General features: G+C 47.5%; 1 protein-coding gene across 1 annotated transcript in view; it reads right to left on the bottom strand.

Annotated features, from left to right (window-relative positions):
* Nucleotides 1-4,711: 4,711 nt before the first annotated feature.
* Nucleotides 4,712-15,963, bottom strand: part of ghrhrl (growth hormone releasing hormone receptor, like) — a 133,751-nt gene continuing 122,499 nt past the window's right edge. Inside the window, exons 13-14 of the mRNA XM_072508078.1 lie at nt 9,243-9,555; nt 4,712-7,397 (exon numbers count right to left, since the gene is read on the bottom strand). Coding sequence (XP_072364179.1) covers nt 9,457-9,555 — 99 coding nt within the window. The 3' untranslated portion in view covers nt 4,712-7,397; nt 9,243-9,456. The remainder of the gene's footprint in view (nt 7,398-9,242; nt 9,556-15,963) is intronic.

The following is a 15,963-nucleotide window of genomic DNA, read 5'->3' as shown; positions in this document are numbered from 1 at the left end:
CCGCAGGTCCCTGTTCATCAGGAGTTGAGCCGGCGACATGCCAGTGGACAGTGGGGTCGCCCTGTACGCAAGCGGCGTGAGGTAGATGTCAGAAGCAGAATCCGCGGCGGCCTTGCAGATGAGCTGTTTCACAATGAGCACCCCTTTTTCAACTTTCCCATTGGACTGCGGATAGTGTGGGCTGGAAGTGATATGTTTGAAATGGTATGACTTTTTTTTTTAACAAACAATTTTATTGAGGTATTTTTTGGCATTGTAAACAGTTATAGCTGACAGAAATGTGCAAACATCAATAACCAACCAATACTTCAATCAAACCATACTGCACATGCCCACTCCTCTCCCCTAGACACTACCCGCCAATTTATCCCTCCTACTCTACTCTAATCTCCCCCCCCTCTTCACCCCCTCCTGCTGACGTTCAGTCTCCCGCGAAGAAGTCGATGAATGGTTGCCACCTTCGGGCAAACCCCAGTATAGATCCCCTCAAGGCGAACTTAATTTTTTCCATACCCAGAAAACTTGACATGTCCGAAAGCCATAGTTCGGTCTTCGGGGGTTTTGAGTCTCTCCATGCCAGCAGTATTCGCCGCCGGGCTATTAGGGAAGCAAAGGCCAGAACATGGGCCTCTTTCTCCCCCTAGACTCCCGGGTCTTCCGAAACCCCGAACATTGCCACCTCTGGACTCATCACCACCCTTGTTTTCAGCACCCGGGACATGACCCCCGCAAATCCCTCCCAGTACCCCCTAAGCTTAGGGCATGCCCAAAACATGTGAACATGGTTCGCTGGTCCTCCCTCGCATCTCGCGCACTTGTCCTCTACCCCAAAGAATTGGCTCATCCGAGCTACCGTCATGTGGGCCCGGTGAACGACCTTAAACTGAATCAGGCCGAGCCTGGCACATGTTGCGGTTGAGTTTACCCTACTCAGGGCTTCCACCCACAGCCCGTCCTCCATCTCCCCTCCATCTCCCCGCCAAACTCCTCCTCCCATTTGAGTTTCAGTTCCTCCGTCTGGGACTCTTCCCCCTTCATGAGCACCTTGTAGACATCCGAGACTCTACCCTCTCCTCCTTCTCCACTAGAGGCTATTCTGTCCTGGATCCGTATTGGCGGGAGGCGTGGGAAGGATGGGACCTGTCTGTGTACAAAGTCCCGCATCTGTAAGTACCGAAAGTCATTTCCCCTTACCAGCCAAAATTTCTCCTCCAAGCCCCTCAAACTCGCAAAGCTCCCCTCCAGGAACATATCGCCCATCCTCCCCACCCCCGCCGCCGCCATGTTCGAAACCCTCCATCCATGTTCCCGGGGGCGAATCGATGGTTATCACATATTGGAGCCCAGACAGACGCACTCACCCTCCCCACATGCCTCCTCCACTGGCCCCATATCCGCAGGGCCACCCCCGCTACCGGGCTGGTGGAGTACCTGGCCAGCGACAGCGGTAGGGGAGCAGTGACCAGGGCTGCCAAACTGGTGCCCCTGCAAGAAGCCGCCTCCACTCGCTCCCAGATAGACCCCGTCACCACCATCCACTTCCTTATCATGGCTACGTTAGCCGCCCAGTAGTAGTTGATCAGACTCGGCAATGCCAGTCCCCCCTCGCTGCAGCTCCTTTCAAGCATCGCCTTCCTCACCCGCGGGGATTTTCCCGCCCAGACAAAGCTCATGATAATTTTGCCGGTCCTTTTGAAGAAAGACCGTGGGATAAAGATCGGGAGGCACTGGAAGATGAACAGGAATCTAGGGAGGATTGTCATCTTTACCGTCTGCACCCTCCCCGCCAGTGACAGCGGGAGTGCATCCCATCTCCGAAACTCCCTCTTCATTTGTTCCACCACCCTAGTCAAATTTAACGTATGCAACCTGCCCCAGTCTCGTGCCACCTGTATCCCCAAGTCGCGGAAACTTTCCTCCACCAGCCTAAATGGCAGCTCCTTCAGTCTATTCTCCTGGCCCCTTGCCTGCACCACAAACATCTCACTCTTGGCCATATTTAATTTGTACCCTGAAAACCGGCCGAACTTCCTCAATGTTTCCAGTATATTTTCCATCCCGGCCAGTGGGTCCGACACGTACAGGAGCAGGTCATCCGCATAGAGAGAGACCCTATGTTCCACCCCCCCCCCTCCCTCCCATCCCTTAGTCATTCCCTTCCACCCTCTCAACACCATCGCTAACGGCTCTATGGCCAGCGCGATCAGCAACGAGGACAGTGGGCACCCCTGTCTGGTCCCGCGATGTAGTCTGAAATAATCTGACATTATCCTGCTCATCCTAACGCTAGCTTTTGGGGCCTGGCACAATAGTCTGACCCAATTAACCAGTCCCTCCCCGAACCCAAACCATCCGAGTACCTCCCACAAATAGCCCCACTCCACCCGGTCGAAGGCCTTCTCAGCGTCCATTGCCACCACTACCTCCACCTCCTTGCCCGTCGGGGGCATCATGATCACATTAAGCAATCTTCTCAAGTTGGCTGTCAGCTGCCTGCCTTTCACAAACCCTGTCTGATCGTCCCCAATCACCTCCGGTACACAGTCCTCCCCCTTCACGACTGCCTTCAGCGCCTCCCACAGGGTCGCTGCTGAAACCTCCCCCGTATCGTTCACCTGCAAGTAATTTTGCATACACTTCCGCAGTCTCTCACATATCCCCTCCTCCGACAACAGTCCTACATCTAACATCCATTGCAGACGTTGGTAATTCACCCCCCACCGATCGGCAGGTCCACCATGTGTGGGGCATGGTCCGAGATAGTGATTGCCGAGTATTCCGTATTCTTTACCTCCCCTACACAGTCCCTGCTCATGATAAGAAAATCAATCCTAGAATATACTTTATGAACATGCGAATAAAACGAGTAGCCACTTCCCGTCGGCTGTCTGGCTCTCCATGGGTCCACAGCCCCCATTTGCTCCATGAACCCTTTCAGCTCCCTTGCCATTGCTGGGAGTCTGCCCGTTCTGGGACATGACCAGTCCAGCCCCGGGTCAAGGACCGTATTAAAGTCCCCCCCCCCCATTATCAACTTACGCGAGTCTAGGTCCGAGATCTTCCCCAGCACTCTTTTAATAAAGTCAGCGTCGTCCCAGTTCGGCGCATATATGTTCACCAGCACCACTCCTCCCCTCCAGCTTGCCCCTGCCGTCTGCGACTACGCCCTCCGCCTCAAACTGAACCCGCTTATTGATCATAATTGCTACCCCCCTGGACTTAGAATCCAAGTCCGAGTGGAAAACCTGGCTGATCCAGCCCTTCCTTAGCCTAGCCTGGTCAGAAACTTTAAGGTGTGTCTCCTGCAACATAATTATGTCCGCTTTAGAGCCCGTAAATGCGCGAACACCACACGTGCCCTGTAACTGGCCCATTTAGTCCCCTGACATTCCAGGTGATCGGCCTGGTTGGGGGGCACAACCCCCCCCCCCGCCGGTCAGCCATAGCCTTTCTTGGGCCCGCCCCCGGCCCATGTGCCGTGCCATTCCTGGCTCGCCTCTTGGCTGCCTCCGCCCACGACCTCCTGTCCATTACCTACTTCAGATCCCCCCCACGTCAGCAAAATAACTCCCCCCCCACTCCTCCCCCTAGCAACATCCCCCGATAACCCCACCCCCGCCATTCACTGGCTGTATTCTCCCCCCCCCCCCCCCCCCCACCTGACTCCCTTGACTAGCCAATCTGCTAGCCCGGTGAGTCACCGCTCCGGCGCCCCCTTGTCTCACTCCCATTGTTTCCCCGACCTCGTCTCCCCACTCCCCAGCACACCATCCCCAACTCCGACCCACTGGAGCAGTCTCACTAAGGTGGGAAACATCAAACAAGATGTAAACATCAAACAGCAACGCGAGGCTGCTCCAGGTACAAGACAGTTCCAGCTGTGTACATAGAAAAGTGTTAACCCACGTCCCTTTCTGAGCACCAAAAAATATATATATATATAATACCGCAATGACCCAGTACCTGTACATCCCCCATCCGAAACAAACATAAAAACCATAGACATAAATGAAGCAAAAGCCCCCAACCAACATCTTTAATCCCCATTGCTGAGCGGCCACCCTTTTGTTACAATACCGGCTCCAGCGCACTCGGAGAGCCCAACAACAGGTACCCACCACAACAGAAGAAAAAAAAAGGAGAGAAAAAAAAACAACAGAAAAAAGGAAAAAGACCATTCGAAAGGGGGGGGATACCTTCCCCCCCTCCCCCCACATCCCCCACAGGCAAAAACTGCCCACAAAAAATACACCACAAGGCACCTTTAAAGCAGTAAACAGTCGACCTGCAGTCCAGGCACAGTAGGCGTCCCTTCAACCAGTAATTCCCGGACCCTAGCTCGCGTCCGTGGGTCCTTTTTTCGAGACTAGCCCCTGATCCCTCACAAAGTCCGTCGCTTCTTCGGGCTCGGAGAAGTAGTGGTGTTGGCCCTGATGCATAACCCAAAGACGGGCCGGGAAGAGCAGACCAAACTTCACGTGCTTTTTGAACAACACCTCCTTAACTTGTTTAAAGGCTGCTCGCTGCCTGGCCACCTCCTGGTTTAGGTCCTGGTAAATGCGAAGGACACTGTTATTCCACGTGCTGCTCTTAGCGCTCTTTGCCCACTGCAGCACCCGCTCCTTCTCCGCAAACCTGTGGAACCTAATCTGCGATAACACCGGCTGCAACTGGATGCAGCTTTAACTAAAAGATACTCCATACCTTGAAGTCAGTTCAATCTGATTTATTGAACCAGTAGCACAGTTAGCACAGTTTTCTATGAGTTCGCCTCTCTGCTAACCTAAGTGTGGTTACTCTGTTTGACTGGACCAGACTAGCTCTTAGCCACGTGCTGGAGGTGTGATACTGTACATACACCCTGACTCACTCTGTAGATGTTCATCAGTGGAAAGAGACGGAGTGTGTGTACCTCGTGCCTTTTATAGTGAGATACAACCCCTGAGTGTCCTGCCTGCTCATTGGTCATGTCCTGTTCTCTGTGTTCATTTGCTGCCTGTCTGTGCCTGTCTGTATATCATTATCTGCGTGTCTCATATCATGACAGGATCTTACTGCGTATAAATTGGCTGCCTGCGTTCGTTTACATTTCAAAAGTGATCACATTTCAAAATTCAACATTCAATGGCTGTAAAATGCTTTGGGATGTTCTGAGGTTGTGAAAGTTGCTGTATTTGGATTTAGATTTATTGTCACGTGTACCGAGGTACAGTTAAAAGTATTGTTCTGCGTACAGTCCAGGCAAATCGTTCTATGCATGGAAAAACATAGGACACCCACAATAAATACATAAGGATACATGATAAAAATACATAAACATAGACAGCGGGTGAAGGATGAGGTATATAGCGTTACAACTGTAGAGAAGATGCGCAGAAAGATCAGTTCAGTCCATAAGATCAGTTCAGATCCTAAGAGTTTAATTCAGGAGTCTGGTAACAGCGGGGAAGAAGCTGTTTTTGAATCAATTCCTTCCGCGGGAGTTCAGCTCCGTTATCCTGACGGCAGTTTACATCCCACCCCATGCGAATGTGAAATGAAAATGAAATGAAATTAAATGAAATAAAATGAAAGTCGCTTATTGTCACGAGTTGGCTTCAATTAAGTTACTGTGAAAAGCCCCTAGTCGCCACATTCCGGCGCCTGGTACGGGAATTGAACCGTGCTGCTGGCCTGCCTTGGTCTGCTTTAAAAGCCAGCGATTTAGCCCTGTGTGCTAAACCAGCCCCTGAAAATCGCACTGGACGAAATATTCACCACCACAAATAGCCTTGAAACTAAACATTCCGAGGCCTTGTTCATTGTAGCTGGGGACTTCAATCGGGCCAAGCTCAAGAGGGTACTACCAAGTTACCACCAACACGTCATCTGTTCCACCTGAGGTCCCGTACCAACCGACTCAAGAACAACTTCTTCCCTACTGCCATCAGACTTTTGAATGGACCTACCTCGTATTAAGTTGATCTTTTCTCTACACCTTGCTATAACTGTAACATTATATTCTGCAGTCTCTCCTTCCTTCCCTATGTACGGTATGCATTGTTTGTACAGCATATAAGAAACAATACTTTTCACTGTATATAATACATTTGACAATAATAAATCAAATCAAATCAAATCAATTGGTGCTTGCTCTCAAACTTTTGTATCTCCTGCCCGATGGAAGAGGTTGGAAGAGAGAATAACCCGGGTGGAAGCGATCTTTGATTATGCTGCCCGCTTTCCTAAGGCAGGAGACAGAGTCAATCGATGGAAGTTGGGTTCGCGTGATGGACTGGGCGGTGTTCACGACTCTGTCGTTTGTTACGGTCCTGGGCCGAGCAGTTGCCATACCAGGCCGTGATGCAGCCAGATAGGATGCTTTCTATGGTCCACCTGTAAAAATTGGTAAGACTCAATATGGACATGCCGACTTTCCTTAATTTCCTGAGGAAGTATAGGCGCTGTTGTGCTTTCTTGGTCATAGCATCGATGTGAGTGAACCCGGATGTTTACACCTAGAAATTTGAAGCCGTCAACCATCTCTACCTCAGCACCATTGATTTATCAGGGGGGTGTACGACACTTCACTTTCTGAAGTTGATGACCAGCTCCTTAGTTTTGTTGATATTGAGGGAGAGATTGTTGTCGTTACACCAAGCCACTAGGTTCTCTATCTCCCGCCTGTACTCTGACTCATCGTTGTTTGAGATCCAACCCACTGCGGTTGTGTCGTCAGCAATCCTGTAGATGGAGTTGGAGCCAAATTTTGCCACACAGTCGTGTATGTATAGAGGGCTAAGTACGCAGCCTTGCGGGGCCCCGGTATTGAGGACTATTGTGGAGGAGGCGTTGTTGTTTATCCTTACTGATTGTGGTCTGTGGGTCAGAAAGCCGAGGATGTAGTTGTAGAGGGAGGAGCCAAGTCCTAGGTTTTGGAGCTTTGCTATGAGCTTGGCTGGGATTATGGTGTTGAAGGCGGAGCTGTAGTCAATGAATAGGAGTCTGATGGAGGAGTCCTTGTTGTCGAGATGGTCCAGGGACTAAATGCAAACCACATCCGATCCTTCTTAAGCTCCACACCTTTAAGAGCCACCTGTGGGGGTGGGGGGAGGGGGGGGGGGAGAAATCAGCTTCCCCCTTGGAGTCAGTGACTGAACAAAAGCTACTGTTCTTCCTTAAATTCATATCATTAGCCGGGTTGGCTATTAAAACTGAGAGCCGCCCAAGCGAGAGAAAAGACTGGATTCCTAACTTTACCATTTGGAATCTTCAGAGACAGGGGGAGGATTCATGCTGGTTAAAACCCTGGACCGCTGCTCCTCACCATTTTGATTCTCGACGGGAGAGGCGGACATTTCATGTTACTCGCTTTCAGAAAGTCTTATGGTGCAGGGAAGGGGGGTGGGGGAGTCTACCTGTGATTAAAACAAGAACAGCGCAAGAGATTATGATCAAAAAGAGTTTCATGGGTCACAACCTTTACCATGTATATAAGTCCAAGTTAGCACATAAGAACTAAGAGCAGGATTCGGCCATTCAGCCCCTCGAGCTCACTCCGCCTTCCGACACGGTCATAGCTGATCTCATCTTGGCCTCAACTCCACTTATAATAATAATAGCTTATTGTCACAAGTTGGCTTCAAATGAAGTTACTGTGAAAAGCCCCTAGTCGTCACATTCCGCCACCTGTTCGGGGAGGCTTGTACAGGAATTGAACCGTGCTGCTAGCCTGCCTTGTCTGCTTTAAAAGCCAGCGATTTAGCCCAGTGTGCTAAACCAGCCCCTCTTTCCTGCCCCTTCTCCATAACCCGACAACTCGTTACTAATTAAAAATCTGTCCATCCCCTCCTGAAACTTACTCAATGTTCCAGCATTCGTCGCACTCTCGGGGTGTGAATTCCACAGACTCATGATCATTTGAGAGAAATCATTTCTCCTCATCTCTGTATGAAAGTCAGGGGCTGGTTTAGCACAGGGCTAAAGAGCTGACTTTGAAAGCAGACCAAGGCAGGCCAGCAGCACGGTTCGATTCCCGTACCAGTCTCCCCCAACAGGTGCCGGAATGTGGCAACTCGGGGCTTTTCACAGGAACTTCATTTGAAGCCGACTTGTGACAATAAGCGATTTTCATTTCATTTCAAATCTGCCACCCCTTATGCTAAAACTATGACCTCTCGTTCTAGTTTGCCCCACTAGAGGAAGCATCCTCTCTACGTCTACTTTGTCAATACCTTTTACCGTCTTATATATCTCAATTACATCTCCTCTCATTCATCCAAACTCAAGAGACCTTGGGCCACAAACCCCTCATCTTTCAATGCCGGGAGGTGGAAAAGTGAACATTTGGAATTGGGTACCAGTTCGTGCGATGGATTGATCAGCTGAATCCTTCAAGCAATAGCTGGACCAGTTTCTGGGGTAGAAACTGCCTGATATAAAAAGTGGGCATGGCCAAGACTGAGGAGGGCTGGTGGGTATTCTTGAATAAGTTCCCACTGCCTAATGAGCTGCTGTCAGATCGGAGAGGAACTTCCATGTTAGATGAAGGAAGGCAAGTTGCCCGATGCTATAGCCTTGGAGGTAAAAAGTCCTGATAGACCATCCCATAGAACAGGGGTGCCATGCCGCCCTGACCCTCATAACATTACAGACGTTTTTAGATGTGCATTTGCGATCCCAAGACATACAAGGCTACGGGGCAAGTGCTGGGAAATGGGATTAGAATAGTTCACAGATTCGCAGAATTTATAATGCAGAAGGAGGCCATTCGGCCCATTGAGTCTGCACCGCCGCACTGAAAGGGCACCCTACATTTAGGTGGTTATTTTTCACTGGCGCAGCCGCGATGGGCCAAGGGCCTTTTCTGTGCTGTATGACTCCATGTTTTCCAGTAGCAGTTAGATATAGCACTCAGCCTGAAGGGGGGTCAAAGGATACGGGGGGGGAAGGCGGGATTAGGCACTGAATTGGATGACCAGCCATGATCATAATGAATGGCGGAGCAGGCTCGAAGGGCCGAATGGCCTCCTCCCTGCTCCTATTTGCTATGTTTTTATGTGAGTGTCGGGATTGGGTCTTCTCCAATATTTATCCCTCAACCAACATTGTGAAAATGGATGATGCTGCCATGGTTACATTTCTGCCTGTGGGAGCTTGCTGTGCACAATTCCCTGCATTCAGAGAGCTTATTATCCTCCTTGATACCAGGGTTTGATACAATCTGCTGTTCTGGACAGGCCTGGAACCAATCCCTTTCTCACCTTGTGAGTGTCGGCTCCACCCGGAATGCCCAACAGCGTTCAGAGTGAGTTATTTGAAAAAATGCATTTCCCGAGAGATTCCATAGCCGCTCCTTCAAAGCGAGGCGATGTAAGTTGGAAGAGAGAGAATTCTTCAACGGGGTAAGAGAGGAGGAAACAGGAGGGGCGGCAATCGGGAGCGGCAGTGCCTTTCGTTTGACCTTTGACCTAGAGTTCAACAGGCAGTGTCCATTTGGCTTTTCCCAATGACTGGCACGGCTCCATAACTGTCCAGTCTCCTCCGCAACCACCTTCTCTGTATTTCAGTCTGGACCTGGTGGAAGAATAGCAGGCTGCTCCTTTAATAGATCCGCAAGAGTACAGGATCATCACAAACAACCAACCATCTTCACTCTGTGGCTAGTCATTAATATATATATTTATGGAGAGTCTTTCCCCGCTTCCCTCCCATTCATTCACTTCCACACATCCATCTCGCGGAGAGACTGAAGCAGCTGATGTTCATCTCCGTCGGGCAGAGAAGGTTAAGTGGGAAATTTACATTGATTCACACAGAATTTACAGCGGGAATGGACCTTCTGGGTCATGCCAACGTCTAACACCACATGAGCCTCATCCCACTCCATAGACACGCACCCACACATACACACACACACACACACATACACACACACACCCACACATACACACACACACCCACACATACACACACACACCCACACATACACACACACACACACACATACACACACACACCCACACATACACACACACACCCACACATACACACACACACCCACACATACACACACGCACCCACACATACACACACACACACACACATACACACACACACCCACACATACACACACACACCCACACATACACACACACATACAGACACACACATACAGACACACACACACACACACATACACACACACACACATACAGACACATACACACATACACATACACACACACACACATATATATATACACACATACAGACACACACACATATATATATACACACATACAGGCACACACACACATATATACACACACACATACAGACACACACAGATATATATACACACATACAGACACACACACACATATATACACACACACCAACAGACACACACACACATATATACACACACATACAGACACACACACATATATATACATACACACATACAGACACACACATACATATATATACACACACATACAGACACACACACACACATATATACACACACACATACAGACACACACACATATATATACACACACACACATACAGACACACACATATATATATACACACACATACAGACACACACACAGATATACACACACACATACAGGCACACACATATATATATACACACACACATACAGACACACACACAGATATACACACACACATACAGACACACACTACAGGGATGGTGCAGGAGGGAGGGTTTCAGATTTCTGGATAATTAGGGCTCATTCTGGGATCGGTGGGACCTCTACAAACGGGATGGTCTACACCTGGACCAGAGGGGTACCAATATCCTGGGGGGGGAAATTTGCTAATGCTCTTCGGGAGGGTTTAAACTAGTTCAGCAGGGGCTTGGGAACCTAAATTGTACCTCCAGTATACAGGAGGTTGAGAGTAGTGAGGTCATGAGTAAGGTTTTAAAGTTGCAGGAGTGTACCGGCAGGCAGGAAGGTGGTTTAAAGTGTGTCTTCTTCAATGCCAGGAGCATCCGGAATAAGGTGGGTGAACTTGCGGCATGGGTTGGTACCTGGGACTTCGATGTTGTGGCCATTTCGGAGACATGGATAGAGCAGGGACAGGAATGGTTGTTGCAGGTGCCGGGGTTTAGATATTTCAGTAAGCTCAGGGAAGGTGGTAAAAGAGGTGGAGGGGTGGCATTGTTAGTCAAGGACAGTATTACGGTGGCAGAAAGGACATTTGATGAGGACTCGTCGATTGAGGTAGTATGGGCTGAGGTTAGAAACAGGAAAGGAGAGGTCACCGTGTTAGGGGTTTTCTATAGGCCTCCGAAAAGTTCCAGTGATGTAGAGGAAAGGATTGCAAAGATGATTCTGGATAGGAGCGAAAGCAACAGGGTAGTTGTTATGGGGGACTTTAACTTTCCAAATATTGACTGGAAACACTATAGTTTGAGTACTTTAGATGGGTCCATTTTTGTCCAATGTGTGCAGGAGGGTTTCCTGACACAGTATGTAGATAGGCCAATGAGAGGCGAGGCCGTATTGGATTTGGTACTGGGTAATGAACCAGGACAGGTGTTAGATTTGGAGGTAGGTGAGCACTTTGGTGATAGTGACCACAATTCGATTACGTTTACTTTAGTGATGGAAAGGGATAGGTATATACCGCAGGGCAAGAGTTATATCTGGGGGAAAGGCAATTATGATGCAATGAGCAAGACTTAGAATGCATCAGATGGAGTGGAAAACTGCAGGGGATGGGCACAGTGGAAATGTGTGGCTTGTTCAAGGAACAGCTACTGCGTGTCCTTGATAAGTATGTACCTGTCAGGCTGGGAGGAAGTGGTCGAGCAAGGGAACCGTGGTTTACTAAGGCAGTCGAAACACTTGTCAAGAGGAAGAAGGACGCTTATGTAAAGATGAGACATGAAGGTTCAGTAAGGGCGCTCGAGAGTTACAAGTTAGCTAGGAAGGACCTAAAGAGTGATCTAAGAAGAGCCAGGAGGGGACATGAGAAGTCTTTCGCAGGTAGGATCAAGGATAACCCTAAAGCTTTCTATAGATATGTCAGGAATATATATATACACACACATACAGAGACACACACACACAAACATATATACACACACACACATATATATATACACACACACATACAGACGCACAAACACATATATATACACACACACATACAGACACACACACACAGATATACACACACACACATGTATATATACACACACACACATATATATACACACATACAGGCACACACATGTATATATACACACACACACACATATACACACACACACACATATATATATACACACACACACAAACACACATATATATATATACACACACATACAGGCACACACGCATATATATACACACACACACACACATATATACACACATACACAGATATACACACACATATTTACACGCACACACATATATATACACACACACAAACACACATATATATATATATACACACACACATATATATATACACACATACAGACACACATTTTTATACACACACACACAAACACATATATATACACACACATAGACACACACATATATATATATACACACACGCACATATATATACACACACACACATACACACACACACACATATATATACACACACACACAAACATACATATATATATATACACACACATACAGGCACACACACATATATATACACACACACACATATACACACACACACACAGATATACACACACAAACACACACATATTTACACGCACACACACATATATATATACACACACACAAACACACATATATATATACACACATACAGACACACATTTTTATACACACACACACAAACACATATATATACACACACATAGACACACACACATATATATATATATACACACACACACACACATATATATACACACACACACATATATATACACACATACAGACGCACACATATATATATATACACAGACACAAACACACATATATATACACACACACACAAACACACATATATATATATATATACACACACATATATATAAGTACACACACATACATACAGACACATACACATATACATCCCGGCCAGGTGGTTAAAGTTTCAGTCGGTGATTACTTTGGGAATAGCGATTACAATTCCGTAAGTTTTAGAATACTCATGGACAAAGACGAGTGTGGTCCTAAAGAGTGCTAAATTGGGGAAAGGCCAAGTATAACAAAATTCGGCAGGAGCTCGGGAATGTGGATTGGGAGCAGCTCTTTAAGGGTAAATCCACATTTGAAATGTGTGAGTCTTTTAAGGAAAGGTTGATTAGAGTGCGGGACAGACATGTCCCCATGAAAATGAGGGATAGAAATGGCAAGATTAAGGAACAATGGATGACGGGTGGAATTGTGAGACTAGCTAAGATGAAAAAGGAAGCATACATAAGATCTAGGCGACTTAAATCTGATGAAGCTTTGGAGGAATATCGGGAAAGTAGGACAAATCTCAAACACGCAATAAAGAAGGCTAAAAGGGGACATGAAATATCTTTGGCTAACAGGGAAAATCCCAAAGCCTTTTATTCGTATATAAGGAGCAAGAGGGTAACTAGAGAAAGGATTGGTCACTCAAAGACAAAAGAGGGAATTTATGCGTGGAGTCAGAGGAAATGGGTGAGATTCTTAATGAGTACTTTGCATCGGTATTCACCGAGGAGAGGGACATGACGGATGTTGAGGCTAAGGATGGATGTTTAAATACTCTAGGTCAAGTCGGCATAAGGAAGGGGGAAGTTTTGGGTTTTCTAAAAGGCATTAAGGTGGACAAGTCCCCAGGTCCGGATGGGATCTATCCCAGGTTACTAAGGGAAGCGAGGGAAGAAATAGCTGGGGCCTTAACAGGTATCTTTGCAGCATCCTTGACCATGGGTGAGGTGCTGGAGGACTGGAGAATTGCTAATGTTGTCCCTTTGTTTAAGAAGGTAGCAGGCATAATCCAGGGAATTATAGACCTGTGAACTTGACGTCAGTGGTAGGCAAACTGTTGGAGAAGATACTGAGGGATAGGATCTATTCACATTTAGAAGAAAATAGACTTATCAGTGATAGGCAGCATGGCTTTGTGCAGGGAAGGTCATGTCTTACAAACCTAATAGAATTCTTTGAGGAAGTGATTAATTGATGAGGGAAGGGCTGTAGATGTCATATACATGGACTTCAGTAAGGCATTTGATAAAGTTTCCCATGGCAGGTTGATGGAAAAAGTGAAGTCGTATGGGGTTCAGGGTGTACTAGCTAGATGGATAAAGAACTGGCTGGGCAACAGGAGACAGAGAGTAGTGGTGGAAGGGAGTGTCTCAAAATGGAGAAAGGTGACTAGTGGTGTTCCACAGGGATCCGTGCTCGGACCACTGTTGTTGGTGATATACATAAATGATCTGGACGAAGGTATAGGTGGTCTGATTAGCAAGTTTGCAGATGATACTAAGATTGGTGGAGTTGCAGATAGCGAGGAGGACTGTCAGAGAATACAGCAAAATATAAATAGATTGGAGAGTTGGGCAGAGAAATGGCAGATGGAGTTCAATCCAGGCAAATGCGAGGTGATGCATTTTGGAAGATCTAATTCAAGAGCGGACTATACGGTCAATGGAAGAGTCCTGGGGAAAATTGATGTGCAGAGAGATCTGGGAGTTCAGGTCCATTGTGCCCTGAAGGTGGCAACGCAGGTCGATAGAGTGGTCAAGAAGGCATACAGCATGCTTGCCTTCATCGGACGGGGTATTGAGTACAAGAGTCGGCAGGTCATGTTACAGTTGTATAGGACTTTGGTTAGGCCACATTTGGAATACTGCGTGCAGTTCTGGTCGCCACATTACCAGAAGGATGTGGATGCTTTAGAGAGGGTGCAGAGGAGGTTCACCAGGATGTTGCCTGGTATGGAGGGTGTTAGCTATGAAGAAAGGTTGAGTAGATTAGGATTGTTTTCGTTGGAAAGACGGAGGTTGAGGGGGGACCTCTCTGAGGTCTACAAAATCATGAGAGGTATGGATAGGGTGGATAGCAACAAGCTTTTTCCAAGAGTGGGGGTGTCAATTACAAGGGGTCACGATTTGAAGGTGAGAGGGGGAAAGTTTAAGGGAGATGTGCGTGGAAAGTTTTTTACGCAGAGGGTGGTGGGTGCCTGGAACGCTTTGCCAGCGGAGGTGGTAGAGACGGGCACAATAGCATCATTTAAGATGCATCTAGACAGATATATGAACGAGCGGGGAACAGAGGGAAGTAGATCCTTGGAAAATAGAAGAGAAGTTTAGATAAAGGATCTGGATCGGTGCAGGCTGGGAGGGCCGAAGGGCCTGTTCCTGTGCTGTAATTTTCTTTGTTCTTTGTATCTAAAAGCAAATTACTGCGGATGCTGGAATCTGAAACCAAAAGGAAAATGCTGGAAAATCTCAGCAGGTCTGGCAGCATCTGTAGGGAGAGAAAAGAGCGAACGTTTCGAGTCTGATGACTCTTTGTCAAAGCTAACCGACGGAGAAAATGGGAAATATTTATACTGTGGAGTGAGAATGAAAGATGAGTCATAGCCACAGAAACCCAGGGAAACCGGGTGCTAATGGCCACAGGAACCAAGGGGAAAGAGTGCTAATGGCAGTCCCCAGAGAGAACAAAAGGTGTGAAAGGTCAAACCGCAGAGAAACTAACAACAGAGGGTGAACTGTAGATGTGGGGGGAGGGGAAGCAAAGGCGAGACAGGGTAACGAAAGGTGGATATGATTGGGGGGGGGGGGGAAGGGGGGGGGAAATATATCTAAAGAAAGACAAAAGAGAAAGAAATGGCCAAAAACAGTTAAAATTAAATGAGATGAAAACAAATGGGTCGAGGTGGGATAGAGCTGATCATCTGAAGTTGTTGAATTCGATGTTGAGACCGGAAGGCTGTAGCATGCCTAACCGGAAGATGAGA

Source organism: Scyliorhinus torazame, chromosome 6 (assembly GCF_047496885.1).
Source record: "Scyliorhinus torazame isolate Kashiwa2021f chromosome 6, sScyTor2.1, whole genome shotgun sequence".
Taxonomy (NCBI): Eukaryota; Metazoa; Chordata; class Chondrichthyes; order Carcharhiniformes; family Scyliorhinidae; genus Scyliorhinus; species Scyliorhinus torazame.
This window is presented reverse-complemented; position numbering and strand designations above follow the sequence as displayed.